This window comes from Balaenoptera borealis (genome assembly GCF_965194805.1).
Source record: "Balaenoptera borealis genome assembly, chromosome: 13".
Taxonomy (NCBI): domain Eukaryota; kingdom Metazoa; phylum Chordata; class Mammalia; order Artiodactyla; family Balaenopteridae; genus Balaenoptera; species Balaenoptera borealis.
The window spans coordinates 40,641,565-40,659,847 of record NC_138870.1 but is presented as its reverse complement, the minus strand read 5'-3'; the positions used below and the strand labels follow the sequence as shown (position 1 = coordinate 40,659,847).

The window sequence follows — 18,283 nt, the reverse complement described above, 5'->3', positions numbered from 1 at the left end:
GCCTCCGTGCCCAGCCCGGGGCAGACGCAGAAGAGGGCCGTGCCTGTCCTGACTGTGCTCTGACGCTGCCCCCACTCTCCCCACAGGGTGCACAAGGCCCCATGGGACCCTCAGGACCAGCCGGAGCCCGGGGATTGCCAGTGAGTATCTGAGCGTCCGGTGCTGGGTCCCCGACAGGCAGGTTCAGGGGGCAGCAGGGACCTGGGGCTCCTTGGCTCGGGTGAGGCTGGCAGAGGCTGGCCTGAGCTGAGCAAACCTGTGTCTCTGTGTCTTGTTCCCAGGGTCCTCAAGGCCCCCGAGGTGACAAAGGAGAAACGGGAGAGGCTGGCGAGAGGGGACTGAAGGGACACCGTGGCTTCACTGGTCTGCAGGGTCTGCCCGGCCCCCCCGTGAGTGCCGCTGGCTGCGCTTGGCTCCCCAAGGCGTCCCACTTCACAGAGCCCACCTGAGTTTCCCAAGCTGCTCCGGCGACTTGGGATCATCCTGAGAAATGTCCAGGACCTCCTCAGGGTTGGAGGGAGGAGCACATGGAAGGGGCACAGGGGCGGGACATGTATGTGCTCCCCCAACTCCCAGTATATACACATGTTCAAGAAGGCCTCCTGACATGGAAGATGGGGCCCTGTCTGTGCTGACCTCTGACCTTTGCCTCTTCCCGCTGCCCAGGGTCCTGCTGGAGACCAAGGTACTTCTGGTCCTGCCGGTCCTTCTGGCCCCAGAGTAAGTGAGACGGAGAGAACCCTTCCTCCGGGGTGGGACCAGGGTGCTGGTCAGGTGTTTGGTGAGGAGGGAAATGTGGCTGCTTCTGGGGGAGCCTCGGGCTCAGGAGCCTCACTCAGCAGCAGAAGTGGGCCTGGCTCGGTGAGACTGTGGTCAGAGAAGTACCTGAGATCACAGGACGAACACGAGAGCAGCTCTCGGCTGTCAGACGTTGGTCTGCATCCTATCCCTGGGAATAGGATTTTACAAAGAGGACTGTGGGGAGTAGGAGAGCCGTGGCGCCATCCTGCTGGTTCTTGGCCACACGGAGACCAGCATGGGGTTCTGTGACTGAGAAACGGGAAAACTTGGGAAGAGAGCAGCTATTAGTGCTACCAGGACGGCCACCTCACCAGCCCCGGCTTCTCCCGGACCTTCCCTGTGTCGATGGCTCTCATCTCACTGCCTTTCTCTCTACCGGCCCGCAGGGTCCTCCTGGCCCCGTCGGTCCCTCTGGCAAAGATGGCGCTAATGGAATCCCCGGCCCCATTGGACCTCCTGGACCCCGTGGACGTTCAGGCGAAACTGGCCCTGCTGTGAGTGTCCTTCCTGCTGTCTGGGGTGTTCCCAGCACCGGGAGGCTTGAGCTCTCTGATGCTAAGGGCTTCTTTCGGGGCATCAGCCTGCAGCTAATGTGACAGCATCCTTTATCCTGGGAGCTCCATGGAAGTTCAAAGAGTCCATGAGACAGAGAAGAGAGGGGCTAATGAAAAAACAGGGAGCATTCTATGGTTTTCTTGGTCTTGGCCTGCTGCACACACACACACACACACACACACATACACACACACATGCACACACCCAACCTCACGGGACTGGGAAGAAGACATCCTAGTACATTCTAGCAGGTGGGGATGGACACCGGAGGGGCATCTCCCTGTAATTCCTGACTGATTTCTCTGTTTCCTGCTGCAGGGTCCTCCTGGAAATCCTGGACCCCCTGGCCCTCCAGGTCCCCCTGGCCCTGGCATTGACATGTCCGCCTTTGCTGGCCTAGGCCAGAGAGAGAAGGGCCCCGACCCCCTGCAGTACATGCGGGCCGATGAGGCAGCCGGCAACCTGAGACAGCACGACGCCGAGGTGGATGCCACACTCAAGTCCCTCAACAACCAGATCGAGAGCATCCGCAGCCCTGAGGGATCCCGCAAGAACCCTGCTCGCACCTGCCGGGACCTGAAACTCTGTCACCCTGAGTGGAAGAGCGGTGAGCCTGGAGGGCAGGATCCCCGCCCCGGAGAATAGGAAGTCAGCCCGCTGGGCATGGCCCCCTTCTGAAGGAGGGAGCAGGCATCTCTTAGTGCCGGGCAGAGTCAGGCCTGGAAGGTTCTGGCACTGGTGGCTCCCCCATTTCACAGCAGAGAAACTGCAGCCCTGGTCCCATCCTGCCATGACTACATGGTGGAAGTGACTTCAGGGTAGAGTTCCATCCACCAGGCAGGCCTTGCTCCTGTCCCTTTGCCTGCACCCCTGTTTAGCCCTGGACATTCCCATCCGGGTCTCCTCGCCCGGATCCCTCCCTCTCCCCTCCCTTTGGCCGCATGTGGCCCTCACACCCTGCTCCTCTCCCCCTGGTGTCCCCGTAGGCCTTTCTGTCACCCCAGGCAGGCCTGGCCCTCTCGGGAGCGTGTGTCTGTGCCTGTCTGAGCCCCGATGGGGTGTTGCCTCTCCGCTGCAGGAGATTACTGGATCGACCCGAACCAGGGCTGCACCCTGGACGCCATGAAGGTTTTCTGCAACATGGACACTGGCGAGACCTGCGTCTACCCCAGCCCGGCCAGCGTCCCCAAGAAGAACTGGTGGAGCAGCAAGAGCAAGGACAAGAAACACATCTGGTTCGGAGAAACCATCAACGGTGGCTTCCACGTGAGTCCCCGCTTGCTCTAGGCCAGGGACGGCGCCTCAGCAACCTTCTCTGCTTTCTCCCTGGCAGTTTTTAGCACCTTGCTCACATAGCGCCTTGCTCGCAGAGTTGAGGGGAAGGAAAGAGGAGGGGTAGGATTTTTTCCCATTTCGAGGTGGAGGGAGAGTCCTTGGAGGCTTGCTCCACTCCCTGGAAGCTAAAATGTCTTCCCAGTCATCTGCCCCCCCCCAGCCCCCTTCAGCTCCTCCGAACCCTGGTCGGAGGCCCCCGCCCCCGGGCCTCACGCCACTGCTCTCTGCCCTCCCAGTTCAGCTATGGAGATGACAACCTGGCTCCCAACACCGCCAACGTCCAGATGACCTTCCTGCGCCTGCTGTCCACCGAGGGCTCCCAGAACGTCACCTACCACTGCAAGAACAGCATCGCCTACCTGGACGAAGCCGCGGGCAACCTCAAGAAGGCCCTGCTCCTCCAGGGCTCCAACGACGTGGAGATCCGGGCTGAGGGCAACAGCAGGTTCACATATACTGTTCTGAAGGATGGCTGCACGGTGAGTGAGGCCGGTTGGGCCGCCAGAGAGATGAGCTTCCCGGGGCCCCGGGCTGGAGCGGGCAGAGGGCTGGTCCACAGCAGGCATCGTAGTCCTAAAGGGGCACGAGCATGAGGGGCTACGTGGGGATGACACGCAGAGCGACAGGTGTGGCAGTGGAGCGTGTTGTTCCGTCTCCTCCCCTCCCTTGGCTCAGCGGGTCCAGTGGCTTGGAGGAACACTCGTGCAACGTGCGTGTGCCTCTGCCCTTGCAGGCCGGGTCACTGTGGAGAGTGGGGAGGAGAAGGGCAGGGGGAGGAGGCCCTACTGCTGAGGACTGGAGTCGAGGTGGAGGTCAATCCAAAAGAGGTCTAGGCCCCCCGCGTGTGTTCTGTGCTTTGTGTTCAGTTTTGGGGTCCAGGGCAGCTGGCACCAGCTTGTAAGGCAGCCACCGACTCTCCTCTCTTTCTCCCCTAGAAACACACCGGTAAGTGGGGCAAGACTATGATCGAGTACCGGTCGCAGAAGACCTCACGCCTCCCCATCATTGACATTGCACCCATGGACATAGGAGGGCCTGAGCAGGAATTCGGTGTGGACATAGGGCCTGTCTGCTTCTTGTAAAAACCCGAACCCAGAAACAACACAATCCATTGCAAACCCAAAGGACCCAAGTACTTTCCAATCCCAGTCACTCTAGGACTCTGCACTGAATGGCTGACCTGACCTGATGTCCATTCATCCCACCCTCTCACAGTTTGGACTTTTCTCCCTTCTCTAAGAGACCTGAACTGGGCAGACTGCAAAATAAAATCTCGGTGTTCTATTTATTTATTGTCTTCCTGTAAGACCTTTGGGTCAAGGCAGAGGCAGGAAACTAACTGGTGTGAGTCAAACGCCCCCTGAGTGACTGCCCCCCAGCCCAGGCAAGAGAACCCCCCCTTCAGGTGCTGGGCGCAGGAACTGTGTGTGTCCTACACAATGGTGCTATTCTGTGTCAAACACCTCTGTATTTTTTAAAATGTCAATTGATATTAAAAACAAAAAATTATTGGAAAGTACATACTGGCTTGTGCTTTGTTCTTTATTTTCCATTAGTCCTGGAGTCTGTGGGCAGGACAGAATCCTCTTTCGTAAACTTTGGCACCAAGTGGAACCCAGGGGTGAACTAGGAACAGAGACCAAGGTTTGGGAAGGGAGGCACACGAGAGGGGGTGGCCTTGTTCCTGAGCATAAGCCCAGACACACCTCCAGGCGGATTAGTGCAAGAGAAAAGACGTGCTCTGAACTCCGATGGGGAGGTGGGGCCTGCATCGTGCCACTCGGGAGAGACCAGAGACGCCCCGAGGGGGGAGGGGTGCACAGTGCAGGGGGGAGGGGAGGGGAGGGAATCCACAGAGGCCCACGATAAGTGCACACAGTCAGACAATCTATTTATCTGTATCTTTCCCTCAGACTTCAGTTCAAGGAGAAGTGTTAGTGCTGAACACTCGCCCCACCCCTTATTCCTTTTTCCTGGGCCCCGTTCCTCACTTCCTGGGCTGGCACCTAAAGCTTCCATGGATGTCTTCTCAACACACAGAGTGTTCCTTTCTTGCCTTCCAAAGACTTGTGTATGTGGGGCAAAAATGAGGAAGTGGTCACCTTTTCCACTAGAGGGCGCTAGTTCCCGACAAACTAAAAGAGTGAAATGCAAACATAATTAAAAACACACAATTAGAAGAGCTATCTCATAATTTAAAATAAACAACCCTTCCATATACCAAGAGAGCTAGTGGGGGCAAGGGGGGAGAGGTATGCGGATGCTTATGGAAACCTCCTCAGACCACATATGGAGCTGAATCGTGGAGTTTGGTTCCAACCTGTCAGCCACACTCAAAGCCTACCCTGCTCCCTAGCTCACTTCACTGCCCACAGTGGTGTCAGAGCTACTTATTCTAAAGCAGCTCAATAGATCGTGAGCATCGGCTCGGTCCCTGGTAAGAGGAGTCCCATTTGCATCAGGATATAAAGCTGATCCCTCGTAGCCCACCCATTTCCCGGGTACCCAGTAAAACCTAGAAATAATCGCAACTGCTGCATAGGTAACTGATGAATGAACCAGAAGGGAAGAGAAGCAGCGGGACAGAAAGCCCTGCATCTGTGGTCAGATCAAAACGCACCACCCTGGGTGACAGTGCTGCACTACAGTATTACTGCCCCCTTGTCCCGACCTGGGCCAGAGGCTCACCACTAGTTCCCATGATCCCTGATGCCCCAGGGAAGGCAGAAGGTCTCTCCAGGCACAATAACCTCTCAGATAACATTCTGACCCCAGCAGGACAGAGTGGACAGACCTGGCTTACTAGCTGCAGGTCTCAGTCAGGCTACTGTTCCTTTCTTGAGCTTCCTCGTCTCTACGAAAGTGTCCTGCCTCAAAGGGCTTTTGCTTTTTGCACTGCGTGGAACCCAGGAGTCTGACTCCAGTGAAGACTTGCTCAAGACCCTGGATCCTGGGTAAATCGCAGGCCAACTTCTGAAATAGTTTCCCCTTCTAAACAAGAGAAGAAACACAGAATGCACAGAACGAATCTCGAGGTGATGAAGAATCTTACTTATAAAGGCAAAGAATAAGGATTATTTTGCCCAGAGAAATACTTAGGACCCCTTAGATTCATGTAGAACTTTTACAAACAGGCTGATTTTTTTTTTTTTAATGTGGACCATTTTTAAAGTCTTTATTGAATTTGTTACAATATTGCTTCTGTTTTATGTTTTGGGTTTTTGGCCCTGAGGCATGTGGGATCTTAGCTCCCTGACCAGGGATCGAACCCATACCCCTTGCATTGGAAGGCGAAGTCTCAACCACTGGACCACCAGGGAAGTCCCCAGGCTGATTCTTTTAATAGTTGTTTCACATTTGGGGCTAGAATCCCTAGAAGGACAGTTGACCCAGCGGTCTCAGGGATCCTGCTTTGGGGTAACTAGTGTTGCAGAACAGACAGTGGAAGTATATTGTGGCCTATATGGGACCCAGTGAGTATCAAAGGCTTATGATGGCATATGAAACATCTACCTATGACTCTGGACAAAAACGCATAGAAAATGCAATCCTTAGCATATAGCAGGTGCTCAATAAATACTTTTTTGGAACGAGTAAATGAATAAATGGAGATTTCAACCAGATGACATGGTGTAAGTACACTGAGAGTAAGAAAGAGGTCACAGCAGAGGCCAACCCAGAAGCTACAGAGAAAGATCTCTGGTGAAGCTTCATCTCCAAGAAACACATTCCTGCGCTCCAGTCAAGATGGTGGAGTAAAAGGATGTGGAACTCACCTCCTCCCACAAATACATCAAAAAATACAAATGGAAAAATTCTCACAGAATACCTACCCATCACTGGCAGGAGACCTCAAATACGTGAAAGGACAAGAAGGATCTCCATGTAACCGGGCAGGATGAAAGAAAAAAAAAAAAAAAAAAAGAGGAAGCGGGATGGGACCTGCTCCCCCGGGAAGGAGCTGAAGGAGTGGTGAGGTTCCTGCACCCTGGGAAGCCCCCTCACTGGTGGCGAGATCAGCCAGGACAGAAAGGGAGCTCCAGAAGCTCAGAGGAGAGCACAACTGGTTTGTGGCAGGCAGAGCAGAGAGAGACGTACATAGGTGGTCTGTGCCACTGCTTTGTGCACCCCAGCCTGAGATGCGCAGCTGCTGGTGTGGGGGCTGGGGGCTGGAACGCGGGGTTTAGAGAACAGACCTGGGGAGAGGAGTGCTGTTGGCTGCACGGAGACAGCCTGAAGGGGCTGGAGTGTGGTACAGCCGCAACTGGGGGTGTTTGCAGAAGAAGCTCGAGCCCGCCATAGAAGTGAAGCGCCATTAAGCGGTGTACAAAGGGAGGGGTGGAGCCGCCATAGCAGCCTCTACAGGCTCTGGGAACGCGCACCCAAGCCACCACCTCAGTGGGCCGCCGCCTGGGTGGGCTCCCGCCTGGGCTGGGCTCCCACGCCCCAGCCACCAGTGGGTTGCCCACGTGCAGAGGAGGGGCTGAAATCACAGCTGAGCCCAGGGGCCACACAACTTAGGAAGCAGGGCTGAAATCTCTCCCTGCGCGGCTGCCTCGCTCAACATCTAGTGCAGGCTCTGATCACAATGCCAGTCACACCTCCTATCAAGGGGATAATGGCCAGCATACACTAAGGAAAGATGCGACAGGCATCCATACTAAAAACAGCCCTCGCACCCAAAATATTAAACCCAAGCAGGCTACACAGGGATGTTCCCACATATAAATAGCCCTCCAAGACCACAGTAGATAACTGTTTCTCCTAAACTCATAAAGCAACAGAAATATAAGTAAAATGAAGAAGCAGAGGAACCGCTCCCAGTTAAAAAATCAGGAGAATTCCCCTGAAAGGACAACAAATGAAACAGATCTCTTCAGTCTAACAGACAGAGTTCGAAAAGGAGATAATGAAAATACTGAAGGAACTAAGAAGGGCTGTTGACAGAAATGCAGATTACTGTAAAAAGGAACTAGAAACTATAAAAAAGGAACCAAGAAAAGCTAGAGAACTCATTCGCCAAGAGGAAAGCTGAGCTAAAGGCAATGAACAGCAGAATGAATAACACAGAGGAACAAATAAGCGATCTGGAAGACAGAATAATGGAAAGCACCCAATCAGAACAGCAGACAGAAAGCCAAATTTTAAAAAATGAAAGCAATACAAGAGACTTATGGGATAATATAAAGCATGCCAATCTATGCATAATAGGGATCCCAGAAGGAGAAGAAAGAGAAAAGGGAATTGAAAACGTATTTGAAGAAACTATGGCTGAAAACTTCCCAAACCTAGAGAAGGAAACAGATATCCAGTTACAGGAAGCACAGAGGGTCCCAAACAAGATGAACCCAAACGGACCTACACCAAGACATATTATAATTAAAATGGCAAAAGTTCAAGAGAGGATTCTAAAGGCAGCAAGAGAAAAACAAAGAGTTAACTACAAGGTAACCCCCATAAGGCTATCAGCTGATTTCTCTACTGAAACGTTGCAGGCCAGAAAGGAGCGGCAAGATATATTCAAAGTCCTGAAAGGGAAAAATCTGCAACCTAGGATACTCTACCCAGCAAGATTATCATTTAGAATAGAAGAAGAGATAAAGAATTTCTCACACAGGCAAAACCTAAAAGAATACAGCAATACTAAACCTATCCTAAAGGAAATATTGAAAGGTCTTCTCTAAATAGAAAAGAAGTAAGAATCTACAGGGAAGAGAAAATCACATTTGGAAAGTAAATCACTTAAATAAGCCAGTACACAGATTTAAAGAAAGACAAAACAAAAAATTTCTGTGAAAGTGACGATAATGACAATGAACAGCAAAAGGATGAACGTGAAGATGTAAAAGAGGACATCAAATCATAAAATGTGGGGGAGGACAGTAAGAAAATGTAGATTTTTTTTTTCCTAGAGTGTGTTTAAGCCTGTATGACTACCAGTCTAAAGCTAGTAGATATAGGAAGGGGTTAACATACTTGAAAAACAGGGTATCCAAAAATCAAAAACATACAATAGGTTCACAAAAACCAAAAAGAAGAGAACACAAGCATACTACAAAAAAAACCATCAAACCACAAAAGGAAAAACAAAAAAAGAAAGGGACAAGGAAGAAATATAAAATCAATGGGAAAACAAGGTTCAAAATGGCAATAAATACATATCTATCAGTAATTACCTTAAATGTCAATGGACTAAATGCTCCAATCAAAAGACACAGAGTGGCAGACTGGATAAAAAGGACAAGAGCCTACAATACGCTGCCTACAAGAGACCCACTTTAGGGCAAAGGACACACATAGATTGAAAGTGAGGGGATGGGGCTTCCCTGGTGGCACAGTCGTTAAGAATCCGCCTGCCAATGCAGAGGACACGGGTTCGAGCCCTGGTCCGGGAAGATCCCATATGCTGTGGAGCAACTAAGCCCATGCACCACAACTACTGAGCCTGTGCTCTAGAGCCCACGAGCCACAACTACTGAGCCTGTGTGCCACAACTACTGAAGCCTGTGTGCCTAGAGCCCGTGCTCCACAACAAGAGAAGCCACTGCAATGAGAAGCCCGTGCACTGCAAAGAAGAGTAGCCCCTGCTCGCCACAACCAGAGAAAAGCCTGCGTGCAGCAACGAAGACCCAACACAGCCAAAAATAAAATAAATAAAAATAAAAAAAAAAGAAAGTGAGAGGATGGAAAAGGACATTTCATGCAAACGGAAATGACAAGAAAGCAGGGGTAGCAATACTCATATCAGACAAAATAGACTTTAAAACAAAGGCTATAAAGAAAGATAAAGAAGGATACTATATAATGATAAAAGGATCAACACAAGAAGAGAATATTACACTTGTCCACATATATGCACCCAATATAGGAGCACCCAAATACATAAAAGAAATACTAACAGACATAAAGGGAGAAATTGATGGAATACAATAATAGTAGGAGATTTTAACACCCCACTCACATCAATGAACAGATCTTCGAGACAGAAGATCAATAAGGCAACAGAGATCCTAAAGGATACAATAGAACTGTTATACTTAATTGATATTTTCAAGATATTACAGCCAAAAAAGCAGAATACACCTTCTTTTCAAGTGCACATGGAACACTCTCTAGGATTGGCCACGTACTAGGGCACAAGTCTCAACAAGCCTCAACAAATTTAAGAGGATAGAAATTATTTCAAGCATCTTTTCTGACGATGATGGGATGAAACTAGAAATCAACCACAGAAAAAGAAACGAGAAAAAAACCAATTACATGGACTAAACAACATGCTTCTAAAAAACTAATAGGTCAACGATGAAATCAAAGAAGAAATTAAAAAATACCTTGAGGTAAATGACAATGAAAGCACAATCATATGAAATCTATGGAATGCAGCAAAACCAGTTCTTAGAGAGAAGTTCATAGTGATACAGGCCTTCTTTAAAACAAGAAAAATCTCAAACAACTGAACCCACCACCTAAAAGAATTAGAAAAAGAAGAACAAAAAAACCTAAAATTAGCAGGAGGAAGGAGATAATAAAGATCAGAGAGGAAATAAATAAAACAGAGATTAAAAAAACAATTAAAAAAATCAATAAAACCAAGAGCCAGTTCTTTGAAAGGGTAAACAAAATTGACAAACCTCTGGCCAGGCTCACCAAGAAGAAAAGAGAGAAGACCCAAATAAAAACATAAGAAATGAAAGAGGAGAAATCCCAGCTGATACCAGAGAAATACCACAAACCATGAGAATACTATGCACAATTATATGCCAATAAATTTGATAACCTGGAAGAAATGGACAAGTTTCTAGAAATATACAGCCCACCAAAACTGGAGCAAGAAGAAATAGAGGGACTTCCCTGGTGGCGCAGTGGTTAAGAATCCGCCTGCCAAAGCAGGGGACACGGGTTCGATCCCTGGTCTGGGAAGATCCCACATGCCGCGGAGCAACTAAGCCCGTGAGCCACAACTACTGAGCCCACGTGCCACAACTACTGAAGCCCACATGCCTAGAGCCTGTGCTCTGCAACAAGAGAGTCCACCACAATGAGAAGTCCATGCACCACAATGAAGAGTAGCCCCTGCTCACTGCAACTAGAGAAAGCTTGCGCGCAGCAATGAAGACCCAACGCAGCAAAAAATAAACACATTAATAAATTAAAAAAAAGAAGAAATAGATAACTTGAACAGAATGATCACTAGAAGTGAAATAGAATGTGTAATTTTTAAAACTCCCTACAAACGAAAGTCCAGGACCACATGGCTTCACAGGCGAATTCTACCAAATATACAAAGAAGAGTTTATACTGATCCTTCTCAAACTCTTCCAAAAGATTGAAGAAAAGGAACATTCCCAAAGACATTCTATGAAGCCACCATCACCCTGATACCAAAGCCAGACAAAGACACTACCAAAAAAGAAAACTACAGGCCAATATCTTTGATGAATATAGATGCAAAAATTCTCAGCAAACCAAATCCAACAACACATAAAAAAGGTCATACACCATGATCAAGTTAGATTCATCCCAGGGTCACAAGGATCATCACAGGGTCAAAATACGCAAATGAATGTGATACACCACATCAACAAAAGAAAAGACAAAAACCATATGATGATCTCAATAGATGCAGAAAAAGCATCCAATAAAATTCAACATCCATTCATGATAAAAATCCTTATGAAAGTGGGTATAGATGGAACATATCTCAACATAATAAAAGTTTTTATGACAAACCCACAGCCAATATAATACTCAATGGTGAAAAGCTGAAAGCCTTCCTGCTAAAATGTGGCACAAGACAAGAATGCCTACTCTCACCACTTTTATACAACATAGTACTGGAAGTCCTAGCCACAGCAATCAGACAAGAAATAAAAGGTACTCAGATTGGTAGGGAAGAGGTAAAACTGCCATTATATGCAGATGGCATGATACTATATATAGAAAACCCTAAAGACTCCACACCAAAACTACTAGAACTGATAAATGAATTCAGCAAGGTAGCAGCATACAAGATTAAGATACAGAAATTGGTTGCATTTCTTTACACTAACAGTGAAATATCAGAAAGGGAATGTAAACAAACAATCTCTTTTAAAATCACATCAAAAAAATTAAAATACTTAGGAATAAACCTCACCAAGGAGGTGAAAGACTTATATGCTGAAAACTATAAAACATTAATAAAGGAAACTGAAGATGATTCAAAGAAATGGAAAGATATCCCATGCTCTTGGACTGGAAAAACTAACATTGTTAAAATGGCCACACTACCCAAAGCAATCTACAGATTTAATGTGATCCCTTATCAAATGACCCATGACATTTTTCACAAAACAAGAACAAATAATCCTAAATTTTACAGGGAACCATAAAAGATCCAGAATTGCCAAAGCAATCCTGAGGAAAAAGAACAAAGCAGGAGGCATAACCCTCCCAGATTTAAGACAATACTGCAAAGCTGTAGTAATCAAAACAGTGTGGTATTGGCACAAAAACAGACATATGGATCAGTGGAACAGAATAGAGAGCCCAGAGATAAACCACATACCTATGGTCAGTAAATCTTCAACAAAGAATATACAAGGCAAGAATATACAATGGTGAAAAGATAGTCTCTTCAGCAAGTGGTGTTGGGAAAGTTGGACAGCCATATGCAAATCAATGAAGTTAGAACACACCCTCACACCACACAGAAAAATAAACTCAAAATGACTTAAAGACTTAAACATGACACCATAAAACTCCCAGAAGAGAACACAGGCAAAACATTCTCTGACATAAATTGTACCAATGTTTTTAGATCAGTCTCCCAAGGCACTAGAAATAAAAGCAAAAATAAACAAATGGGACCTAATTAAACCTATAAGCTTTTGCACAGCAAAGGAAACCAGAAACAAAATGAAAAGACAGCCTATGGACTGTGAGAAAATATTTGCAAATGATGCACCTGACAAGGGCTTAATTTCCAAAATATATAAACAGCTCATACAATTAAATAACAACAAAAAAAACAACCCAATCAAAAATTAGGCAGAAGACCTAAATATACACTTCTCCAAAAAAGACTTACAGATGGCCAATAGACACATGAAAATATGCTCATCACCACTAATTATTAGAGAAATGCAAATCAGAACTACAATGAAGTACCACCTCACACTGGTCAGAATGGTCATCTTTAAAAAGTCTACAAATAACAAATGCTGGAGAGGGTGTGGAGAAAAGGGAACCCTCTTACACTGTTGGTGGGAATGTAAATTGGTGCAGCCACTATGGAAAACAGTATGGAGGTTTCTCAAAAAACTAGAAATAGAGTTGCCATATGATCCAGCAATCCCACTCCTGGGCACATACCCAGACAAAACTATAATTCCAAAAGATACATGCACCCCTATGTTCATAGCAGCACTATTTACAATAGCCAAGGTGTGGAAACAACCTAAATGTCCATCAACAGATGAATGGATAAAGAAGATGTGATATCTGTGTGTGTGTGTGTGTGTGTGTGTGTGTGTGTGTGTGTGTGTGTATCTCACATGGAATATATGGGAATATTACCCAGCCATAAAAAAGAAGAAATAATGCTATTTGCAGCAACATGGATGGACCTAGAGTTTAAGTGAAGTCAGACAAAGAAAAATACCATATGATATCATTTATATGTGGAGTCTAAAATATGACGCAAATGAACATATCTACAAAACAGAAAAAAAGACTCACAGAAAAAGAGAATGGACTTGTGGTTGCCAAGGGGGAGGGGGGGGGGAGGGAAGGATCAGGAGTTTGGGGTTAGCAGATGCAAACTATTATATACAGGATGGATAAACAAGGTCCTACTGTATAGCACAGGGAACTATATTCAATATCCTGTAATAAACCATAATGGAAAATAATATGAAAAAGAATATATATTGGGTGGGCTAAAAAGTGCCTTTGGTTTTTTTTTTTTTTTTAATTTATTTTTATTTATTTATGGCTGTGTTGGGTCTTCGTTTCTGTGCGAGGGCTTTCTCTAGTTGTGGCAAGCAGGGGCCACTCTTCATCGCGGTGCGCGGGCCTCTCACTATCGCAGCCTCTCTTGTTGCGGAGCACAGGCTCCAGACGCGCAGGCTCAGTAATTGTGGCTCACGGGCCCAGTTGCTCCGCGGCAGGTGGGATCTTCCCAGACCAGGGCTCGAACCCGTGTCCCCTGCATTGGCAGGCAGATTCTCAACCACTGTGCCACCAGGGAAGCCCCCTTTGGTTTTTTAAGTAAAAATAAAAGACACATTTTTCATTTCCACCAAGAACTTTATTGAACAACATATTCACCCTTTTGTTCCACTATCTTCTGCCATTTTTCAGGCAACTTCGTAATTCCATCTTCCCAAAACTTTTTATCTTTTTAAGCAAAGAACTGTTCCAGGTGCCTTTTACAGTCTTCCAGGGAATTGAAATTTTTTCCACTAAGAGAATTTTATAAAGACTGAAATAAATGGAAATCCGAAGGTGCAATGTCTGGTGAATACGGCGGATGAATCAGAACTTCCCAGCCAAGCTGTAACAGTTTTTGCCTGGTCATCAAAAAAACATGCAGTCTTGAATTATCCTGATGGAAGATTATGCATTTTCTGTTGACTAATTCTGGATGCTTTTAGTCGAATGCCATTTTCAGTTGGTCTGGTTGGGAGCAGTACTTGTTGGAATTAATCGTTTGGTTTTCTGGAAGGAGCTCATAATAGAGGACTCCCTTCCAATCCCACCATATACACAACATCACCTTCTTTGGATGAAGACTGGCCTTTGGTGTGGTTGGTGGTGGTTCATTTTGCTTGCCCCACGATCTCTTCTGTTCCACATTGTTGTACAGTATCCACTCTTCATCGCCTGCCACAATTTGTTTTAAAAATGGAACATTTTCATTAGGTTCCAGTAGAGAACCACATGCAGAAGTATGGTCAACAAGGTTCTTTTTTTGCTTCACTTACGTGGAACCCAAACATCAAAGCGATTAGCATAACCAAGCTGGTGCAAATGATTTTCAACGCTTGATTTGGATATTTTGAGTATGTCAGCTATCTCCCGTATGGTATAAAGTTGATTGCTCTCAATTATTGTTTCAATTTGATCGGTATCAACTTCAACCGGTCTACCCGACCGTGGAGCATCATCCAGCGAGAAGAAACTTCGCAAACCACTTCTGACGTGTTCAATCAGTCACAGCACCTTCTCCATACACTGCACAAATCTTTTTTTGCGTTTTAACCTTTCTTGAAATAATAAAGCATAATATGGCTAAAATGTTGGGGTTTTCCCCCCCATCTTCAGCGTTAAAATGGCTACACAAAAATTCATCAAGATTGATGTGTTTTTTTAAATGCATGCTGACATGACAGCTGTCACATACAATCTAACAAAATTGTTTCAGATGAAGTTAAAGACAGCTAAGTGCTACTAGAGCCATCTTACGGAAAAAAACAAATGAACCTTTTGGCCCACGCAATATATGTATAACTGAATCACTCTGCTGCACAGCAGGAATTAATACAAATTGTAAATCAACTATACTTTAATAAAATTTAAAAAAGAAACACACTCCTTCCAAATCTCAATCCGGTACAAATACAATGGTGATAGCAATGATACCGGAGCCAACCACTTCCCCTTTCTGTTTTGGTGTTGTTGAGAGCAAATTCTATGTATTTGTTCAAGAATTAACAGAGAGCATGATACAACTACGCAGAGCATCCCGAAGTGCAGTATGGGATGCTGAGAATATAAACAGGTATGAGAGTTCGTAGCATTATTAGATCAGACTTACTGCTGTATGTTTAAAAAATTTAACTGCTCTCATTTGAATATCATAGCTGCATTTAAAGTTAACATTGACTCCCTCTTATGAGAGCACCGGAATCACAACTAACTGCTGAACAATCATCAACAAGAAGACACTGGAACTCACCAAAAAAGATACCCCACACCCAAAGACAAATGAGAAGTCTCAGTGAGACGGTAGGAGGGACACAATCATGATAAAACCAAATCCCATAACTGCTGGGTGGGCGACTCACAAACTGGAGAACAATTATACCACAGAAGTCCACCCACTGGAGTGAAAGTTCTGAGCTCCATGTCAGGCTTCCCAGCCTGGGGGTCTGGCAACAGGAGGAGGAATCCCCAGAGACTCAGACCTTGAAGGCCAGCAGGATTTGATTGCAGGACTTTGACAGGACTGGGGGAAAGAGACTCCACTCTCGGAGGGCACACACAAAGTAGTGTGCACACCAGGACCCAGGGGGGAAGGGGCACTGACCCCAGAGGAGACTGAACCAGACCTACCTGCTAGTGTTGGAGGGTCTCCTGCAGAGGCAGGGGGTGGCTATGGCTCACCGCGGGGACAGGGACACTGGCAGCAGAATTTCTGGGAAGTACTCCTTGGCATGAGCCCTCCTGGATAGCCCCACCAAAAAGCCTATAGCCTCCAGTGCTGGGTTGCCTCAGGCCAAACAACCAACAGGGAGGGAACCCAGTCCCACACATCAGCAGACAAGTGGATTAAAGTTTTACTGAGCTCTGCCCACCAGAGCAACACCCAGCTCTATACACCACCAGTCGCTCCCATCAGGAACCTTGCACAAACCTCTTAGATAGCGTCATCCACCAGAGAGCAGACAGCAGAAGCAAGAAGAAATACAATCCAGCAGCCTGCAGAACAAAAACCACAATCACAGATATATAGCAAAATGAAAAGGCAGAGGACTATGTACCAGATGAAGGAACAAGACAAAACCCCAGAAAAACGGCTAAATGAAGTGGAGATAGGCAATCTTCCAGAAAAAGAATTCAGAATAATGATAGTGAAGATGATCCAAGACCTCGGAAAAAGAATGGAGGCAAAGATTGAGAAGATGCAAGAAATGTTTAACAAAGACCTAGGAGAATTAAAGAACAAACAGAGATGAACAATACAATAACTGAAATGAAAAATACACTAGAAGGAATCAATAGCAGAATAAGTGAGGCAGAAGAACGGACAAGTGACCTGGAAGACAGAATGGTGGAAATCACTGTCACGGAACAGAATAAAGAAAAAAGAATCAAAAGAAATGAAGACAGCCTAAGAGACCTTGAGGACAACATTAAACACACTAACATTCACATTATAGGGGTCCCAGAAGGAGAAGAGAGAAAGGACCCAAGAAAATATTTGAAGAGATTATAGTCGAAAACTTCCCTAACATGGGAAAGGAAATTACCACCCAAGTCCAGGAAGCACAGAGAGTCCCATACAGGATAAACCCAAGGAGAAACACACCGAGACACATAGTAATCAAACTGGCAAAAATTAAAGACAAAGAAAAATTATTGAAAACAGCAAGGGAAAAATGACAAATAACATACAAGGGAACTCCCATAAGATTAACAGCTGATTTCTCAGCAGAAACTCTACAAGCCAGAAGGGAGTGGCATGATATACTTAAAGTGATGAAAGGGAAGAACCTACAACCAAGATTACTCTACCCGGCAAGGATCTCATTTAGATTTGATGGAGAAATCAAAAGCTTTACAGACAAGCAAAAGCTAAGAGAATTCAGCACCACCAAACCAGCTCTACAACAAATGCTAAAGGAACTTCTCTAAGTGGGAAACACAAGAGAAGAAAAGGACCTACAAAAACAAACCCAAAATAATTAAGAAAATGGTCATAGGAACATACATATCGATAATTACCTTAAACGTGAATGGATTAAATGCACCAACCAAAAGACACAGGCTTGCTGAATGGATACAAAAACAAGACCCATATATATGCTGTCTAAAAGAGACCCACTTTAGACCTAGGGACACATACAGACTGAAAGTGAGGGGATGGAAAAAGATATTCCATGCAAATGGAAATCAAAAGAAAGCTGGGAAAAAAAAAAAAAGAAAGCTGGAGTAGCTATACTCATATCAGATAAAATAGACTTTAAAATAAAAAATGTTACAAGAGACAAGGAAGGACACTACATAATGATCAAGGGTTCAATCCAAGAAGAAGATATAACAATTATAAATATATATGCACCCAACATGGGAGCACCTCAATACATAAGGCAACTGCTAACAGCTATAAAAGAGGAAATCGACAGTAACACAATAATAGTGGGGGACTTTAACATCTCACTTACACCAATGGACAGATCATCCAAAAGGAAAATAAATAAGGAAACACAAGCTTTAAAAGACACAATAGACCAGATAGATTTAATTGATATTTATAGGACATTCCATCCAAAAGCAGCAGATTACACTTTCTTCTCAAGTGCACATGGAACATTCTCCAGGATAGATCACATCTTGGGTCACAAATCAAGCCTCAGTAAATTTAAGAAAATTGAAATCATATCAAGCATCTTTTCTGACCACAACGCTATGAGATTAGAAATGAATTACAGGGAAAAAAACGTAAAAAACACAAACACATGGAGGCTAAACAATACATTACTAAATAACCAAGAGATCACTGAAGAAATCAAAGAGGAAATCAAAGAATACCTAGAGACAAATGACAATGAAAACGCGATGATCCAAAACCTATGGGATGCAACAAAAGCAGTTCTAAGAGGGAAGT

General features: G+C 45.7%; 2 protein-coding genes across 3 annotated transcripts in view; one reads left to right on the top strand and one right to left on the bottom strand.

The window, feature by feature from the left end:
• COL2A1 (collagen type II alpha 1 chain) overlaps positions 1 to 13,186 on the top strand; it is a 40,122-nt gene extending 26,936 nt beyond the window's left edge. For both annotated transcript variants that reach the window (XM_082350628.1, XM_082350627.1), the window contains 8 exons: positions 87 to 140; positions 282 to 389; positions 667 to 720; positions 1,188 to 1,295; positions 1,675 to 1,963; positions 2,435 to 2,622; positions 2,928 to 3,170; positions 3,627 to 13,186. In XM_082350628.1, the coding sequence (XP_082206754.1) occupies positions 87 to 140; positions 282 to 389; positions 667 to 720; positions 1,188 to 1,295; positions 1,675 to 1,963; positions 2,435 to 2,622; positions 2,928 to 3,170; positions 3,627 to 3,773 (1,191 nt within the window). In that variant the 3' untranslated portion in view covers positions 3,774 to 13,186. The remainder of the gene's footprint in view (positions 1 to 86; positions 141 to 281; positions 390 to 666; positions 721 to 1,187; positions 1,296 to 1,674; positions 1,964 to 2,434; positions 2,623 to 2,927; positions 3,171 to 3,626) is intronic.
• Positions 1 to 18,283, bottom strand: part of PFKM (phosphofructokinase, muscle) — a 188,727-nt gene that overhangs the window by 164,935 nt on the left and 5,509 nt on the right. The gene's annotated exons all lie outside the window — the stretch shown is intronic.